Source organism: Syngnathus typhle, linkage group LG7 (genome assembly GCF_033458585.1).
Source record: "Syngnathus typhle isolate RoL2023-S1 ecotype Sweden linkage group LG7, RoL_Styp_1.0, whole genome shotgun sequence".
In the NCBI taxonomy this organism is placed as follows: Eukaryota; Metazoa; Chordata; class Actinopteri; order Syngnathiformes; family Syngnathidae; genus Syngnathus; species Syngnathus typhle.
This window is the reverse complement of record NC_083744.1, coordinates 16,972,956-16,990,005: the sequence shown is the minus strand read 5'-3', so window position 1 is coordinate 16,990,005 and position 17,050 is coordinate 16,972,956. Positions and strand designations below refer to the sequence as shown.

Sequence of the window (17,050 nt, the reverse complement as noted above, 5' to 3'; positions counted from 1 at the left end):
GATATTGCCAAGCTACAATTTGTGTGACTCGTTAAATAAAATGCTAAAGTGTTAAAATAGAACATTTAATTAAAATTAATTTGATAACCAATTAATTGGTCTTTGGAATTTTACTCAAATGACACTTCTCACAAAATGTTTGATTTGAGAAATGATGTCACTAACCCACTAATCTGCTTTGCTTCCAATGCAGCACTGGTTGGAGTTAACAAGGTCTATCGCTAAACAAATGAAAGGTAAGTATGGCATATTTAAAAAAAAAAAAAAAAAAATCGATTTAAACGATCATTTCTACGTTTCCACTTACGTGACAGCGTTGAGCTGATTTGACAACATAAGAATTAAAAAGCGATTAGTCACTCTCAGAGGAAAAGTTCAACATGGTCGAATGGTTTAGAGGTAAATTTTGTAGACACAATCAATTCACGAGGGCGGTTGCTTGGCAACTGGCCCAAAAGTAACTCTTGACTTGCATATTTGTGTTAATTAAATTTGACATTTTCAAATACTAAATGATGACTGTTGTGTTTGGCAGTGATGTGTTTCAGGTTGATTTATTGAAATGTTGCAGATTTATTTGATGTCTGCTCACAAATTCTTTATTTCAAATGTTAACACTTTTTTAAAAAAAATATTTGTTTCCTCCAGCTCAGCCGCCGTTCACCATGTGTTTGCGTGTCAAGTTCTACCCTCCTGATCCAGCTGCTCTCAAGGAGGAAATCACTCGGTAAAAAAAAAACATTTTCTCAAATTTTACGGAAGGATCTCGACTCATGCAACTTAGAACGAAGGTTTACGGAATTCCAAAACCTATGTAATTTGTTTTTGTTTCAAATCATTTTTATTGTTTGCTATTTTTCTGTTTTCTGTTTTTACATTGACAATAAATAATTAATTAATTTAATTTGACCTGTATTTGATAATTAATTTGACCTGTCATTTTTATTGTTTGCTTTTTTTCTGTTTTCTGTTTTTACATTGACAATAAATAATTAATTAATTTAATTTGACCTGTATTTGATAATTAATTTGACCTGTCAAAAGATATTATATACCAAATTTTTCGTTTGAACGGGTTGTAGTTTATATTATACTAACTACTGTATATTGTCACTACACTTGATATATAATGTTGATTTTAAAAAACTTAAACACCGCAATAATAAAAAAACTCTAAAACAGTTTTAGAAATTTAAAAATCCTTGCATCCTTGCTAGTTTGTCAGTGCGCTAGTTTCCACATTTCCAAATGCATCTTTGTAAATAATAAACAGCAATCATGTCCTTCAATCATTAAAAAAAAACAATGAGCACTTTTCGGATCTAAGACATTAGAATGAATATTAATTCCATTGTTTAGAGATGCAAAAAGCTTTCCGTGGTAACCCTGAATGAAACATGGCAGAGCAACACTCTTTGCATACAATTGTATTTCTAAAAAGCAAAATCTCCACTCCATCGAGCAAGAAGCTTCCAGAAAGCTTCTTGGCCTACCCTTGAACATCATCCGCATCCATTCCGACACCGCCCCGCTGATCTTCGTGTTATCCTTTTCATTCTAGATATCTCGTCTTCCTGCAAATCAAAAGGGACCTTTACCACGGCCGCCTCCTGTGCAAAACCTCGGACGCCGCCTTGCTAGCTGCCCATATCCTTCAAGGTAATGGAAGATAACATATGGACCTGCTGCCTTACTATATCGGCGTTAACTTGGCCGTAGAGCTCAGCAGGTTGACAAATGCAAGCTTGTTGTGGAAACAGGGAAGGCGGGCCAACGGAAAATGGACAAGTAAGATGGACAAACTGAAGTGCCCATTAACACACGCCAGAAAAAAGGGTCCATTTTTTTGTTTTCCTTGCTGCAAGAGTTTGTGATGTGCCCCACAGAGTTTACAATTGAACTTCTAGACACAAACAAAAAAATCAAAACTAGTGAGCAGGGATGCAATTTAGGCACTTCAAAATATCAACGGGTCTGACGCAAAGAAAAATCGCTGCTGTTTCTGTACGTTTTTCCTTTTTGGCTGTTTTTTACTTGCCAAGATGCTTCGGGTAAATATTCATCAATATCATTTAAGCTTCTATGTTAGTTTTAGAACGACTTGAGCGACTCTAAGATGCCACAAAGTCAATCCTGTCTCATCTTTAATAAAGATGAATAGGTAGGAAGTGCTACAAAGTGATGTCGGCCATCTATTGTTACAACTTCAAACTAATCATGTGTTTTTTTTAGCATTGTCTTTCCTGATATGTACCATGTTTAAAGGATGTACCGTATTTTCCAGACTATAAGGCGCACCGGACTATAAGGCGCACCTTCAATGAATGGCCCATTTTAAAACGTTGTCCTTATATAAGGCGCACCGGACTATAAGGCGCACCATTAATGCATCATGTCGGATTTTTAATCCAAATCAAATCATTCTCCATTTTATCTTTTTTATTTCAACTTCAGATGCAACAAATGACTTTATAATCACAAAATAATGATCCATAGTCTTTTTGATTCATGATTCATAGTCTTCAGCGGGCCACTTATGATTGATTTCATGACACAATGCTTCGGGACAGTTTAAATTTAGGAATTTGGTCCATATATAAGGCTTTTGAGAAATTTTTCGGTTTTTAGGTGCGCCTTATAGTCCGGAAAATACGGTACCCTGAAAGTAGTACATTTTTTATGACCGAACTAAAATAGAGCATTTGAAAATCTTTGAAGTGGTTATCTGGCCTCTTATCTTGGCCTCTACCAAAGACACGCACGGTGAAATCCGTAGATAGTATCATGAAGAGCAAAGTGCTGGGAGGGGCTCATGCATTAAAGATGTTGCTGCTTGGTCAGCTTCTCCTCGGAGCAGGAGAATCCAGCCTCAGGGTCATGCGAGTGATGTGAAGGACCGTACTCATCACATCACCTTTTTGCCTTCCTTCCTTCCTTCCTTCTTCCAGCTGAGATTGGAAATTACGACCCCGGGAAGCACCCTGAAGGTTACAGCTCCAAATTCCAGTTCTTCCCCAAGCACTCGGAGAAACTGGAGCGACGCATCGCAGACATACACAAGACAGAACTGATGTAAGATGGGAAAAAAAGAAATACTACTTGAGCAGAAGTGAAACTATTTCAGACGCTGCTGCCCCCTAGCGGCAAATTATTTTTTCACTACACACTTTGTTGTTAAATGTGATACAGTAAAGATGGAAATCATTTTTAAAAAATGTCATTTCCTGATCAATTTACCCTTCCTGCAAGTTTTTTCAATGAAAAGTGTTTTTGTTTCCGCTCCTGATGTTTGGCGTGTCGTCGTCGGCTCCCAGCGGACAGACACCTGAAACATCAGAGCGAAATTTCCTGCAGAAGGCCCAGATGTTGGAGACATATGGTGTTGATCCACATCCGTGCAAGGTGAGCTACTCCACGTGGATTGCAACCAAGCAACAACAACAAGATGTCGAGAGCTGTGATTGCATGGTACAACGTTTTGTACGTGTCATCTTTTGTTTTGTGTCTTCTCCAGGACGTGTCGGGAAACCCGGCTTTCCTCGCCTTCACGCCTTTTGGTTTTGTGGTCTTGCAGGGAAACAAGAGAGTGCATTTTCTCAAATGGTGAGAACTGCACTGCAGCATGGCAGAGAGACAATATTGGGAAAAAAAATGTTAAATATTATATTGCATATTATATTAATCTTCCCTCATTGTGGGTTCTGCTTTTTGTGAATCTTTTTTTTTTTTTTAGCCGCTGTTTCATTTTGAGTGTAATTCCACTCTTGACCACTAGATGAGGGCTAATAATTATCTATGACTACATTTAAAAGAACAATATAAACAGCAAGTATCTCAGCCCAGGCGAGATTTTTATGACTATTATTAAATATCAATATCTGCTTTTTGCGAATCTTTTTTTTTTTTTTAGCTGCTGTTTCATTTTGAGTGTAATTCCACTCTTGACCACTAGATGAGAGCTAATAATTATCTGTGACTACATTTAAAAGAACAATATAAACAGCAAGTATTTCAGCCTAGGCTAGATTTTTATGACTATTATTAAATATCAATATCTGCTTTTTGTGAATCTTTTTTTTTTTTAGCTGCTGTTTCATTTTGAGTGTAATTCCACTCCTGACCACTAGATGAGGGCTAATAATTATCTGTGACTACATTTAAAAGAACAATATAAACAGCAAGTATTTCAGCCTAGGCTAGATTTTTATGACTATTATTAAATATCAATATCTGCTTTTTGCGAATCTTTTTTTTTTTTAGCTGCTGTTTCATTTTGAGTGTAATTCCACTCTTGACCACTAGATGAGGGCTAGTAATTATCTGTGACTACATTTAAAAGAACAATATAAACAGCAAGTATTTCAGCCCAGGCTAGATTTTTATGACTATTATTAAATATCAATCGATTCAAACCCTTTTTAATCCTACTTTTTACGCCTGTCGTTTGTTTTTTCTCCACTCTATCGCTCTTTTTGCGATCATCACGAATACGTTTTAAGTCCGTTTCTCTGCACTTTGCTTCGCGGACAGGAATGAGGTGACCAAGCTGAAATTTGAAGGCAAGACATTCCACGTTTATGTCAACCACAAGGAGGTGAGAGCGTGACTTGCTGGCATGCATGTTGTCCATCATGCACCCCCCTCAGTGTTTTTAATGATCCTGCACGCCGTCCTCTATTTTCAACGTGCAGGAAACAAAGATCACCCTGACATACTTTGCACCCACACCAGAGGCATGCAAACACCTTTGGAAGTGCGGCGTGGAGAACCAAGCCTTCTACAAGTGAGTTGAACGCTTCAACGCCTCCACGTGACCTTTGGATAATTCTCCAATGCTCCTTTCGAGGAAGTCTGCGTTATAAAGCTCTATCACGTTATTTTCTCACAAGCGAACAAAAGCGTGCATTAAAAATGAATGTCACACTTAGTGTGACTCTAAACATATTGAATAGTGTATGGAGACGTGCCAGAACTTATATGCGTACACACGTGAGGCGGTTGAATAATTCACTCGTGTTTTCTTTCTCTTTTCCCGCCATTCAGCAGATTACCGATATCAATGTTTCCAATGCCAGTACACACTCAGGACATGCGGTGGAAGTTCTGAGGTCAAATGTAATCAAGCCTAAAAAATACTGGCCAGTGCATCGAGAATCAATCTCATCAATCAGTCTTATTAAAGATTAAATATCCCCTTGTTTTTCTTTTTTTCTTTTTCCTTTTCAGGCTCGACAAGTCAAGTCAGGTCCGGACTGTATCCAGCAGCAATTTGTTCTTCAAGGGCAGCCGGTTCCGTTACAGGTACTAGCTAATTAGAGGACTTAATGAATGATGACAGAAAAAAAAAAATGGATGTGACCTCCCGGCCTTGTGTTCTGCTGCATCAACCAGTTTCAACCACAGATGATAAATAATCACAGCCAAATGAGTAGGACACATTAAAGCGCTTAGAGTGCATCTGCTTGATCAGGCTAATTGACACGGCTAACATTGGCTAAGGTCTGCGCAACTCACCCTCAGCTTGGTCTCTGCTTTTACGACAGTGGCCGCGTTGCAAAAGAAGTGATGGAACAGAGTGCCAAAATCAAACGAGAACCTCCGGAAATACACAGGTACCCAGTTAAGAACTGTCTGAAATATTCATGGCAGGATGTGTAGCGAGTAGGCTACTGGGTGTTATGTTTGTGTGTGTCCGTGCAGAGCTGGCCTGGTTCCCAGCAGGAGCTGTCCATCCATCACACACGGGCCTCGGCTCACCAGCGTGCCGCGCACACGCCGGAGAGCTGTGCACATCTCTATCATGGAGGGTAAGGTCCTAATCTTGTCACTTGAGTGTGTCCGAGTGGATTGAAGACCTCCTGCCGACTTTCATCAAGGAGAAAAAATAGTTTGTCCTTCATTGGTCTTCTGATAAAGCATCTTAATGGTGCAATGGTGCCATCAAGTGATATTTTGGCTACACTCCAAGGAAACCAATGTGAATTGATGGTGGCATGATTTATTGTCGCCATCTAGTGGTGGGGGGTCTGAAGCACGGTTTTATTTCTTTGACACTGGCAGGGCTAGGGGGGGCCTGCGGGGGCCTTGGCCTCCTCTGAAATATGCTCGACCCCCCCCCCCCCAGGTGCAAGGTCAGATAAATACTAATAAAATAGTTATAAAAATAGAAATAATAATAATATATATAGTCCAATCTACCGAAAAATATCAGCTTTTCTCTTTTCAACATATTTGGTAGCATTTAAATAAAATTTCTCACCTGTCAGTAACATGAAAAGAAGTTGAAAACGAATCAGGGAGATTTGTTTTCATGAGAAAACACACACGTAATACGATGATTCAAACTTAAGTGACCCTCGTCCCCACTTGAGTGTATTTTGCTGCGGTGTCAGAACTGCATGACTTGCAAACGGTATTAATACCTCCGCTGAAAATAGCCCGGGGCTCACTACTCCATGTTTGTCACTGACCTGGGTGGGGCCAAGCCAGGCGATCCCGTCGCTTCACACGCTCGTCCGCAAGTGAAGCCCGCTGACACACGGCGACTCTTTGGCCCGGACTCCGGGACAGGGGCCATCGGGACTAAGGGGACTTTTCGGAACGGGACTATCACGCTCGTGTCGCAGTCATGGTGAAGTGTCTGATCCGCATCACCACTCGGGTGAACGTCCACCTGCGCATGGTCAACCACTGCTACCGCGATGTCAAGGTTCGCGTTCTGAGCCTGGGGCCCCGCATGCTGGGCAAGGCCCTGGGGGTCCTGCCCCTGTACCCCGCTCTGGAAGGCCAGTCAGAGTCGGCCGGTGTGACGCCGTCGCCCGGCGACCATCCAGGTAAACTCGTCAAAGGACGTACTGGCAGAGGCTCTCTTTGTAAAGGAGGTTTTCCCACAATTATTTATTAAATTAAATTAAATTAAATTAAATTAAATTAAATTAAATTAAATTAAATTAAATTAAATTAAATTAAATTAAATTAAATTAAATTAAATTAAATTAAATTGAATTAAATTGAATTAAATTGAATTAAATTAAATTAAATTTCGCCCCAAAAACTGTAGCTAAAAATCAGAGTCTGCAGGGTTGTAAACATTTCCACCTGTCTCCTCAGGCCTGGAGTCGCTCCGTGACAGCGCCCACTCTACCCCGGTGCGTTCGGTGTCCCACGGGGAGGCGTTCATCCCGCGCTCACGCAGCCAGGCCGCCGACGCCGGCGACAGGACGGCGGTGATCTCGGACGAAGCCTACAGCCCCTCCGACAGCGTCCTGCCAACCCCGGTGGCCGAGCCCGGTGCCGAACTGCCAGCGTCCTTGCGGCAAATTAACGGGGCGCCCTGCAGCATCGAGGAGGAGAAGGAGTCGGAAGCCGGGACCCCCACGCGAGGGGACGGGGGGGACTTTGGACAAGAGGGCGCTACGGGGGCCCTCGGCGAGGTGGAACAGGTGAATAAGTTTGTCTTGAGTGTCCTGCGTTTGCTCCTCGTCACCATCGGACTCCTCTTTGTCTTGCTCCTCCTCCTCATCATCCTCACCGAATCCGACCTGGACGTGGCGTTCTTACGCGACATCCGCCGGACCCCCGAGTTCGAGCAGTTCCATTACGAATACTTTTGTCCCCTCAGACGGTGGTTTGCCTGCAAGCTCCGCTGGGTGGGCGGGTTGCTCGTTAGCAAATGAGGCGCTCGCGTTGGTAAAATGGCCGCTCGGTGGGGGGCCGAGGAGATGACACGGTGGCGCCCACGGGACTCCCTGCAGCTCGGACCGCCCTGGTGACCCCAGGACAACTTCTCTCTCTCCCCCTCTCACACTTTGAGTTTTTCCACCTCGCCCTCTTCACTTTTGCTTCCGTCCTCTTCTTTTTTCTGGATACCCATCATCTTTTCCTCCCCCTATTTTTTTTACATAAAAAAATCGGAGAACTTTGAGCGCAATGAGCATTGCCTTTAGTTATTTATTGATTTTAAAGGTGCATTTTCATCAAGACAAGAGGAAAGGAAGAGTGATAATAGGGAAAACGAGTGAGTTAGCGGGGTACAAACATACTGTATTGAATAGCCTGATTTAGCCTTCGGAAATATTGAACAGGTTTTACATTTATGATGACTTATCACTCAGAATAATCTTTTTGAGACAGCCGATAATCGGCCTTTTGATCACAACTGTCGTATGCGTGTACCCGGCTTTTAGTGGAGCCGACAGCGATAATAAATATAAGTCAGAGAAGGTTGAAGCGAAAAGAAGGTTCGGGTGAAGGAGGAGAAGAATACGAAATGGTTTTGGGGTTTGTTTTAAGAGGTCACTTTAATAGATCTTTTTAGTATTATATGAGGCTATGGTGAAGAGTCACATGACCTTGTGAGTAGTGATGAGTAGCCTAGATATACTACGTAGACGTGCAATGCTCATAAAGTACTTCTTGAATGTGCTTGTCGGTTCTGCTCGTTCGTTTCCATGACCTTGAGATTCAGTGAATTTCAATTATTTCTTACAATAAAGATTTATTTTGGTTTAAAGATGAACTTTTAGGTTTATGTATCATATTGCTGGTAGAATATCAGATGATGTACTTTTTATTTGTACAAAACGAGTTTGTTTCCTAATATATTGACAGCGCCGATGTATATTTTAACAGGACTCAAATGTTATTTTGTTATTGAAGATGACGATGATACTTTTTGTAGCGCTGCGAGTTCAAACGAGGACAGGAGCGTCGACTGAGAAACAAGTGTCCGCCTTGTGTCTGTTTGTACAATACAAATACACTTGTAATGCCAAAATACATTTGCATCTTTCATACTTCTTTTTTTACATCAAATGTTGTGTGGAAAAAAAAAAACGTAATTGATAGCTGTTAAAATAAACACAAAAACAACATTTGTCATTGCTGATGGATTCTGGCAACAAAAAAGAAGAAGGTTTTTGAAATTGAAAAGTCCCTTTTTAAATATATACATATACATACATACATATATATATATATAAAAGAAGAAGAACAATATATAGATTATTCATTATATTCTCCACTTTTGGGGAAGTGTCATCTTTTCAGCGTCCGTATTTTTTATTTTTGCACATTGCTCTCGGTCTACTGGAATAAGAACGCAACAAACAAAAGTGAACATACTGTAGTTGTATCCGCCTCATGTAGCGTCTTGACAGTAGAAAAAGAAAAAATATATATTTACAAAGAAAGAAAGGCACCATTCAAAAAGCAATAATTGGTGAATGATAAGAAATCTGAAAAATAATAATACAAATCTGTTACAAATGAATGTGACTACTGGCTTGGTTCCAATTGTAATTCTTCCTCATTAACCTCTTGTGTGGATCTTTTTCTTTTGTTTCATTGAATGTTCTTCGTCATGCTGCTTAGAGGAAATGTAACATTGTGTTTGTATTTAAGTCTTATCAGTTAAACCTGCAGTTTAGTGGAAAAAGGCGCGGGATAAAAAGATGAAAGTTTTGACTTTGACTTCTTAATTTCATCTCAATATCAAAAACGCCATTTCATGATTTCAATTCAAAAAAATTGTTCATTATTTTGAAACATCCACTAATGACACAAATGAAAAAGCATTGTGTTCCTTTTTTTTTTCTTTCTTACAGCTAACAAAAAGCTGCAATTTACCATCTCAAGAAATTTAAATCTATTAAAAAAAAACACTATTTTACAAAATATTATATTTGATGGAGATGCACCTTATGTACCATCTTTCTTTTGTTGCCCCCACTGGACAAGCTTTGTGTTAAGTTCCGAAGGAATTCAACAAAGACACTTTGTACAATGTGATGTACAAATCTACAAGATGTCTTACTGAGTCAGAAAAAGATCACTTTGATTCTAAAAATTGACATTTGTTTTGTTTACATAATGTCCTCTGTTTTCTCATGCCATAACAAGTTGTATCGCAACAACCATGTGCCAAATCCAGCAGTCGTGTTTGTACCTTAGCTAACCTCTTGGAAATCTTCTTTCTCTCTCCAGTAGTCCTTTGTAAACTGGTGCCATGAAATGGAATAAATCTGACTTGAAATAAACAGACATTTGAAATGACCTTTGACCTTTAAACATTTGAGCACCTGTGCCCTAAGCTATCACCCAATGGTACCACAGTTTGGTCGACAAATCTGTTGTACCATCAGATGGCTACAACATTTCCCTGCACTAAAACTATTTTGCAAACTATTGAAATTGCTTCATTCCATACCAAGTTTGATTTTTCACTGATCTTTAATAACAAAACAGTAACAAGACACGAAGGAAAAATAGATTTCCAACACTGTACACTTTGGACATGATAAATTACAACCTGGCGTGCAGGGGCATCGGTGCTAGACGTGAGAAAAGGACGGCTTGAGGAAAGGTCGCTGGCTCTGCGGTGTGGGCACCGCCAGGAAACCCGGCGTCTTTCCTGTCGCTCCTCTGGACCCTTGGCTGGCAGACTGGGAAGCCCCTCTGGACGCCCAGGATTTGTTGGCGCTGTAGCCTCGACTGACGGAGAAGCGAAAACAAATGAAGACAACGAAGTCGATTTAAGACTGATGACAAGTTACACAAGGCACCCACCCTCGAGAGTTGGAACCGGCGCCTCCGTATCCTTTTCGCTTTTTGTTGAACTTGAAGAAAGGCATTTTCTTCCTCTTCTGCCCCTGCGCGCTCTGGTTGCTGAAGTAGGCAGAGGAGTCGTCGTCGTCCTCGTAGTCGGCCGCCGAACGGCCTCGCGTCGTGTCGATCCAGCCGTCTTCGCCGGCCTCGGGCTGTTGTTCGACTGTTGTAATACAGGCAACAACTACCGTAATTTTCGGACTATAAGTTGCACCGGAGTATAAGTCGCACCAGTCATAAAATGCCCAAAAAAGTGAAAAAAAAAACCCCCATATATATGTATATAAGTCGCTCCTGAGTATAAGTCAAAAAAACGATGAAAAATCCGTTTAATCTGCGTATGTAAGATTCAGCTACATTTGAGCAACGTCACAGAGAAGAAGCATCAAGAAATGTTTTACCATGGTTTTCCCACTCTGAGTATTTTAGCAGGACCTGGATCACCTCAGCGCCGTACTTGTCCAATTTGTCCTCGGTCACACCATCGATTTGCAGCAAGACTTCTGGCTTCGAGGAGAGCCTCTCTGCCCATGACATTCAAATACATAAAGGCTCAAATTTCACCGTATGAGACATTTGAAAATTACCAGACAGCTTTTTCAAGGTGGCGGTGGAGAAGATGTTGTAATAGTGAATCCCGAAGGTTTTTCCCAGTTTCTTGCAGAGTTCCACGAGTTCCTTGAGGCATTCCTGAACTTTTTGGTCCCTCTGGGAGACGTTGGCGGCAACCGCAGCTTTGTTCTTTCTAACACTGGAAGCACTCTCCGTCTCATAGAAGTTCACCTGCATTGAGACGGCAGTGTCAGGTTTGCTCTGTGTGACATACGACATATTTTTCGGGTTTCACGTGACCTGCATGTGTCCATTGAGGATGTTGACAGCTTTTGGTCCTGCAGAGATATAAGACACAGCTTGGCCATTGTTGGTGATGTACAGGTCCTCCATCAGGATGTTGTCCAGGACCAGTTTCTTAAACAGGCGGTCCGCGTTGTGCTTGGAATAAGATCCGCCCATTCCAAACATGCCCGTCTGCAGTTTGGCAGTTTTGGAACCTGAGAACGGGTAGTTTGTTTTTGTTATCTTGTGCAGCGAAAGACACACGGCAGCCATGCTGGCGAGGCGAGTCCTACCTACAAAGATGTCCACCAGCATGTTGAGTGTCAGGCGGGTTTGTTTAGACGTCCGGCCGAACTTGGCTCCAACCTTCTCGCAGTTCTCCTGCACGAACCTCACAATGTTCTTCACCTCTTCAGTCACATTCCTCATCTTGTATTCCTGTGTCCATTAAATACACGCCAAGATTTTTTTTACGATGACTATCACTAGTTAGTAATAATAGTAAGTGGATGATCCTACGTTAGGCCGGCTGCAGTTGTCACAGGTGACGTGGGGGTTCTCCTTGCAGAATCCCCTATTGAAGGTCATCTCTCCAAAGTAGGCAAGCAGCTGAATCCTCCTGCAGTCCATCATGTTCTCGCAGAACTGCACCATGCTGCTCAGGTTGTTGAAATGAGTGGCCTTGGTGTTCCTGTCACCTTCTCGATCCACTGCCAGGAGGAAAAAGGTGCTTTCAGAGCAGCCGACAACCGAGGGTCAAATCAAACGAGGTCGACCCCACGTACTGCTGATGATCCTCTTGATGCGGTGCACGTCGGCGTAGCTGTAGAAGAGAATGCAGTGAGAGATCTCCCCGTCCCTGCCGGCTCTCCCCGACTCTTGGTAGTAGCCCTCGACCGATTTAGGCAGACTGGCGTGGATCACGTAGCGCACGTCGGGTTTGTCGATGCCCATGCCGAAAGCAATGGTGGCGCAGATGACCTGGTGGGGAGGACGTACATTTGTCGCTTGGTTTGGGATTTCGGTGAGCCACGGGCGGGCTCACCTGGCAGCCGTCCTGGTTGATCCACTTGGACTGCACGTACTCTCTGTCGCCGTCACTCAGACCGGCGTGATAGGATAACGCAAGGAGCCCGGCTCCCTGCAGGCTCTCGGCCATGGTGTCGCAGTCGTTTCGGGACAGGCAGTAGATGATGCCAGAATCGCCTACAAGATGGCCGACCGGATTGCGACAAAAATAAATGAGGCCGTAGTTTGGTATTGGAATAATCAAGGGTTCAGTATTTACGTGGATAATGCCTCTTGATCCAATTGACGCAGTCCTCGTCGACCTTTTTGGGTTTCTTCGGCAGTACGGCGTATTTGAGGTTGGCGCGGTTAAAGCTCATGGTGAAACTGGAAAGGCACAACATAATGAGACACCAAAAAGCACAACTCAATAGTGCCGAGTCAGAAATACACTTACACCTGAGGACGCGTCATGCTGAGCTGGTGCAGGATATCGGTTTGCACACGGGGGGTGGCCGTGGCCGTCAGAGCTATCATGGGCACTTTTGGGAATTTTTGACGCAGCTCGTTCAGCCTCTTGTAGTCTGGACGGAAGTCGTGGCCCCACTGGAATATTGAAAAGGACTTTTTAGTTTTGGGCGGTTCAGTTATGTTTTAAACGAGCGACTGCTACGCACATGACTGACGCAGTGAGCCTCGTCAATGACAAAGCGAGCCAGGAGGCCTCGCTCGTACAGGTTCTGTAGGGCTGAGACCAGCCGGTTGCTGGCGCTGACCTTGAGTGGCAAAAAAAAAAAAAAAACGTACAGCGCAAGTGCATTGGATGAAAAATGGAACTTTGTGGAATGAAAAGTGGACCTCATATATTACAGATTTATTAAGAAATGTGAACGAATTTTCAGAAGGTTGATTCTTATGACTTGACTATGGATTTTTTTTTGTACTGAATAATATAGAAATTTCTTGAGCTGTTGAATCTTAGGGTTTCATCATCTTTGAGCTAACTAGAAATTCCAAATCGAATTTCTTTCCGTCTGTGTCAAGTGAATCGAAATAACGATGTGCTAACTGAATGAGATGCACGTGTACATAAAGCCATCACCTTCTCAGGCGTGACGTAGAGGAGTTTAATGATGGGCTCTTTCCTGGAGAGCTGTGTGTAGATCCTCCCTGCTTCGCCATCACTTTTGCCACCAGACAGGCTTGTGGCTGGGATCTAAAAAAAAAAAAAAAAAAAAAAAACACCAATAACAACGGTACTCAGTAGATCAACAAGTAGATGAACACCCAAGCAATAAATTGCCATCATACATCCAGGGAGGTGAGCTTCTGGACTTGATCCACAATGAGAGATTTGAGTGGCGAGATGACCACAGTGACTCCCGCTGAGAGACAGGCAGGAAGCTGGTAGCACAGACTTTTCCCACCACCTGCAAGCAAGCAAGCACAGGTCAGCATTATGGACATCCGCAGGGATCGGCGCCGGGCGCAAACCTGTGGGCATGAGCACAAACTCGTCCTCCCCGAGGACGGCGGCATTAATGGCTTCCAGCTGGTTGAAACGGAACTGATGGAGACCAAAGCGTTTGTGGAAGATCTTCATCATTTCTTGCGAGTGGGAGAAGTTGTACCCTCGGAAACGGTCGTGCGCCGGGTTTCGGAAGGTAGGTTCTGCAATGGAGTTTATTTATGAAAAGACTGTCAACTGTTTTTTTCTTTGGTGGATGTTTAATGGAAACAGTTTTGTCCGCGACTTACCAGGAGAGAAAATCTTTGCGGGTTTGGGTGGAGGCGTCGTGGGTTTCCTTTCCCATGAGGACTTGCTGCCTCCGCCTTCCTTCACGGCCATTGGCGCGGCGGTGGATGTCCTCGGAGTCGCTGCGGAGCTTTGCGGTTCGTCAAAGTAGTCGGGAATGTCAGAGTCGTTCAAGTCGTCAATGTCAAAGTCGTCAAGGAAAAAGTCATCGGGGTCCGCTCCTGAAACATCCGTCTGTGGAGTGGATTGAATCCGTGCTGGAGTCTCTGTCTTCTTCTTCTTTGGCGAGAAGAAAAGATCTTCATCAACAATGGTCTCATTGACACTGCATATATCGCGAGTTGGTTTTGAGACGCTGTGGCTTGATGGAGAATTACAGATGCTCTCCACTTCCACAAGTGAGCTTGGCGGTTTTTCTTTAGAGATGACGGAGGACCTCCTAATCTGAGGAGTCTTCTTTGGAAGCGCGGGCAAAAAGCTGCTGGATGAATCTGAGCAAGATTTTTCTTTGAAAATAGGATCGGAAATCACAGTGCTGTCGGGCTGCTGAGTTCTCAGCAAGGCGTCGCCTCCGGTAATGAGAATTCTCTTCCTGGAGGGAGAGAAGAAGGCGGAGTAGTGCTGTGACGGAATGTCATGAAGAAAAGGTGGAGGTACAACCTGCCATACCTTTGAGCCCTCTTCAGCAGAAGCTCATTTCCACACGACAGAGCGATGAGCTCGTGTTCAGGAACGGAATCCACCAGAGCACAAATGCATTCCATGATGCTGTACAGTTCGTCATCTGCGAGAGGAAAATAAACACGAGGGAATCGGACATGAGGAAAGAGAAAATGAAGGAAGAGTTGATGCCAAATGATGTCAAAAGACGAGACGTGCTCACGTTTCTTGTCTGTCGAGTGCTCAACAGAGGCTTGACGACAGGTCGCGGTAGATCGTTTGGATTGCGAGTTATTAGTGTTCTCAGCATAACATGGCTTGGATCTGTTTAAAAAAAAAAAAAAAAGAAAACGGTGAAACAAACTGGTCTTTAAAACATTAAATAAGAAAATTAATCTAAAATTGTTGGTCAGGATTATATACGTTAACAGTTTTCAAAATGTCTCAATTTATTTTGGTAATATAAACTCCACCTCGTCATTTCAAGGTGGAGTCGGAAAATAATTCGGGAAAGATAGAAAGCCTCACATGAACTCCACAGGAGATTTGCTGTGATAGCTTTCCGGAGATGGCGGTACGTAATCAAGATCATCTTCACGCTCCGAGGTGACATCCAACTTAATTGACTTTGGGTCAACCCATTTTGGATTCTCATCTGTGTGTGTGTGCAAAAACATCTTCACTATTTGTTGCCTTTTCTAAATACATTGATGCAAAAATCAAACTGTGAAGTGCGTTACCTTTCACGGGCACCTCATTAATGTCGTCTTCACTGTCACTAACAACAGATTTAAAATAAGCCGGGTGGCGTCTTCTCGGTGTGTTAATTGGAGAATCGTCCGGTTCACTCTCTGCAAGTTCTCCCACTTGAATTGTTTGCGTTTGATCCTTTTTGGGAGATGCAACTGGCTTATCGGTTCTCCTCGTGTCTTCATTAAAGGAAGCATTCTTTGCTTTGGTCGGAGTTTCAAAGTCATCTAGATCATCCCAGTCGTCAATCTGGAATCCAAGCGATTCATCCAAATCGATGGAAGTGCTGACGTTGGTACTTAATCCCGGCCTGTCAAATTTAGGCGGACACACTTTGCCGGTGGACGCCAATGACGACGGAGATTGAAAAGCAGGGACGATGTCCGTGCTGACGTCCGAGTTGCATTTGGAATTTACAGAGAAGAAGTTGTTGATTTTGGAATTTTGAGAAGTCTTGGGCTTGTTTGAAAACGTCACAACACGTTGAGTCACCAAACTGTTTGCAGGGACATTGACATTCCTGCTTGCTAAAACATTTGGGCTCGTTACCTTGCTCGGGGTTTCTGTCCAGCTCGTACCCAATGAGGACTTCTTTTTAAAAGAAAATGGCCTGGAATATCAACGAGAGAGAATTTAAGATATCATTTTGCAGATGGACTTTATTATGTAACCTTAATTATGTAACATAGCGTGAATGCACACACACTTGCATATGTTAGCAATGAACACAGTAGCATGCACAACATAAGAGTATATTGATTTTTTTTATTAGTCAACGCAAACATGACGCTATATTATTTATGACAGCAGCTAATTCGTGCGATTAGCATGCGACACGCTCGTGGACGGACTCTTACCCCGATTTAGGTTTCCCCATAAATAATTTGCTTTGGGCGCTGTTGCTGTGTCTCGCAAGCTGCTCCTCTAAATTATTCTGAGGAAGACTGGACATTGTTGCTAAACCACTAAGCTAGCTAGCTGGCTAGCGAGCCAACTTAGTCCGTGTTAATTTCACCGTTCATTCGGAATTTTGTCACGACGCCGAACATGACAAATAACCACGGGCACACGCCGAAAGAGACCGTCGCGTGTTGGAAATGTTACATTTATAAAATGAGAGCGATATTAGCCGTATGAAAGCAAAGGAAGGGAAAGAGCCCGGGTCAGACAAGGCGCCCAATCAACGCGGCTATTCTACTGGTCGAAATTTTACGCCGGGGAGGATTGTGGGATATGTAGTTTCTAGGATGGAAGCAACGCGGCGATTCTATTGGTCGAGAGTTTACGTCGGGGAGAATTGTGGGATATGTAGTATGTCACCAGTTTGCGCCACGACTGCATTCATAAAGGATTTGATCTTTTTGTTTTTAATTGATGGAGAAATTTATTACATATACTGAGATTAATTTCTTATATTTATCTATACAACCCAGT

The 17,050-nt window shown here is 42.9% G+C and overlaps 2 protein-coding genes across 4 annotated transcripts in view; one reads left to right on the top strand and one right to left on the bottom strand.

Annotated features, from left to right (window-relative positions):
• The window catches only part of LOC133156962 (FERM domain-containing protein 5), a 30,253-nt gene extending 20,200 nt beyond the window's left edge, over positions 1 to 10,053 (top strand). The window contains 12 exon segments of the mRNA XM_061283120.1: positions 194 to 236; positions 649 to 727; positions 1,562 to 1,659; positions 2,949 to 3,072; positions 3,315 to 3,402; positions 3,515 to 3,603; positions 4,531 to 4,695; positions 4,697 to 4,783; positions 5,227 to 5,301; positions 5,544 to 5,612; positions 5,701 to 5,807; positions 7,111 to 10,053. Coding sequence (XP_061139104.1) covers positions 194 to 236; positions 649 to 727; positions 1,562 to 1,659; positions 2,949 to 3,072; positions 3,315 to 3,402; positions 3,515 to 3,603; positions 4,531 to 4,695; positions 4,697 to 4,783; positions 5,227 to 5,301; positions 5,544 to 5,612; positions 5,701 to 5,807; positions 7,111 to 7,676 — 1,590 coding nt within the window. The 3' untranslated portion in view covers positions 7,677 to 10,053.
• A 158-nt stretch (positions 10,054 to 10,211) lies between these two features.
• Positions 10,212 to 16,812, bottom strand: blm (BLM RecQ like helicase). 3 transcript variants are annotated; one of them, XM_061283119.1, is made up of 22 exons: positions 16,474 to 16,812; positions 16,166 to 16,226; positions 15,607 to 16,075; positions 15,395 to 15,521; positions 15,090 to 15,190; positions 14,876 to 14,990; positions 14,209 to 14,798; positions 13,945 to 14,121; positions 13,762 to 13,880; positions 13,553 to 13,666; positions 13,128 to 13,226; positions 12,908 to 13,056; positions 12,731 to 12,837; positions 12,488 to 12,648; positions 12,228 to 12,423; positions 11,962 to 12,152; positions 11,736 to 11,880; positions 11,458 to 11,657; positions 11,193 to 11,388; positions 11,007 to 11,129; positions 10,567 to 10,768; positions 10,212 to 10,491 (listed from the first exon to the last, which is right to left on the bottom strand). In XM_061283119.1, the coding sequence occupies exons 1-22, from the start codon at positions 16,566 to 16,568 to the stop codon at positions 10,332 to 10,334; spliced, it is 3,897 nt and encodes a 1,298-aa protein (XP_061139103.1). In that variant the 5' UTR covers positions 16,569 to 16,812; the 3' UTR covers positions 10,212 to 10,331. The 3 variants fall into 3 exon arrangements, 2 of the variants coding, with proteins under 2 accessions (XP_061139103.1, XP_061139102.1); XM_061283118.1 differs by having other exon boundaries at positions 15,607 to 16,226; XR_009714921.1 differs by lacking the exons at positions 10,212 to 10,491; positions 10,567 to 10,768; positions 11,007 to 11,129 and having other exon boundaries at positions 11,252 to 11,388; positions 11,740 to 11,880; positions 15,607 to 16,226.
• Between the last annotated feature and the right edge of the window lie 238 nt (positions 16,813 to 17,050).

Bases quoted from the DNA above. Each gene is read 5' to 3' on its own strand.
- blm (XM_061283118.1), bottom strand. From the start codon at position 16,568: ATGTCCAGTCTTCCTCAGAATAATTTAGAGGAGCAGCTTGCGAGACAC. The intron at 11,881-11,961 runs GTAGGATCATCC...TAATGGACACAG, and splicing joins ACAACTGCAGCCGGCCTAAC to GAATACAAGATGAGGAATGT. The intron at 11,130-11,192 runs GTAATTTTCAAA...TGTCATGGGCAG, and splicing joins CACCTTGAAAAAGCTGTCTG to AGAGGCTCTCCTCGAAGCCA.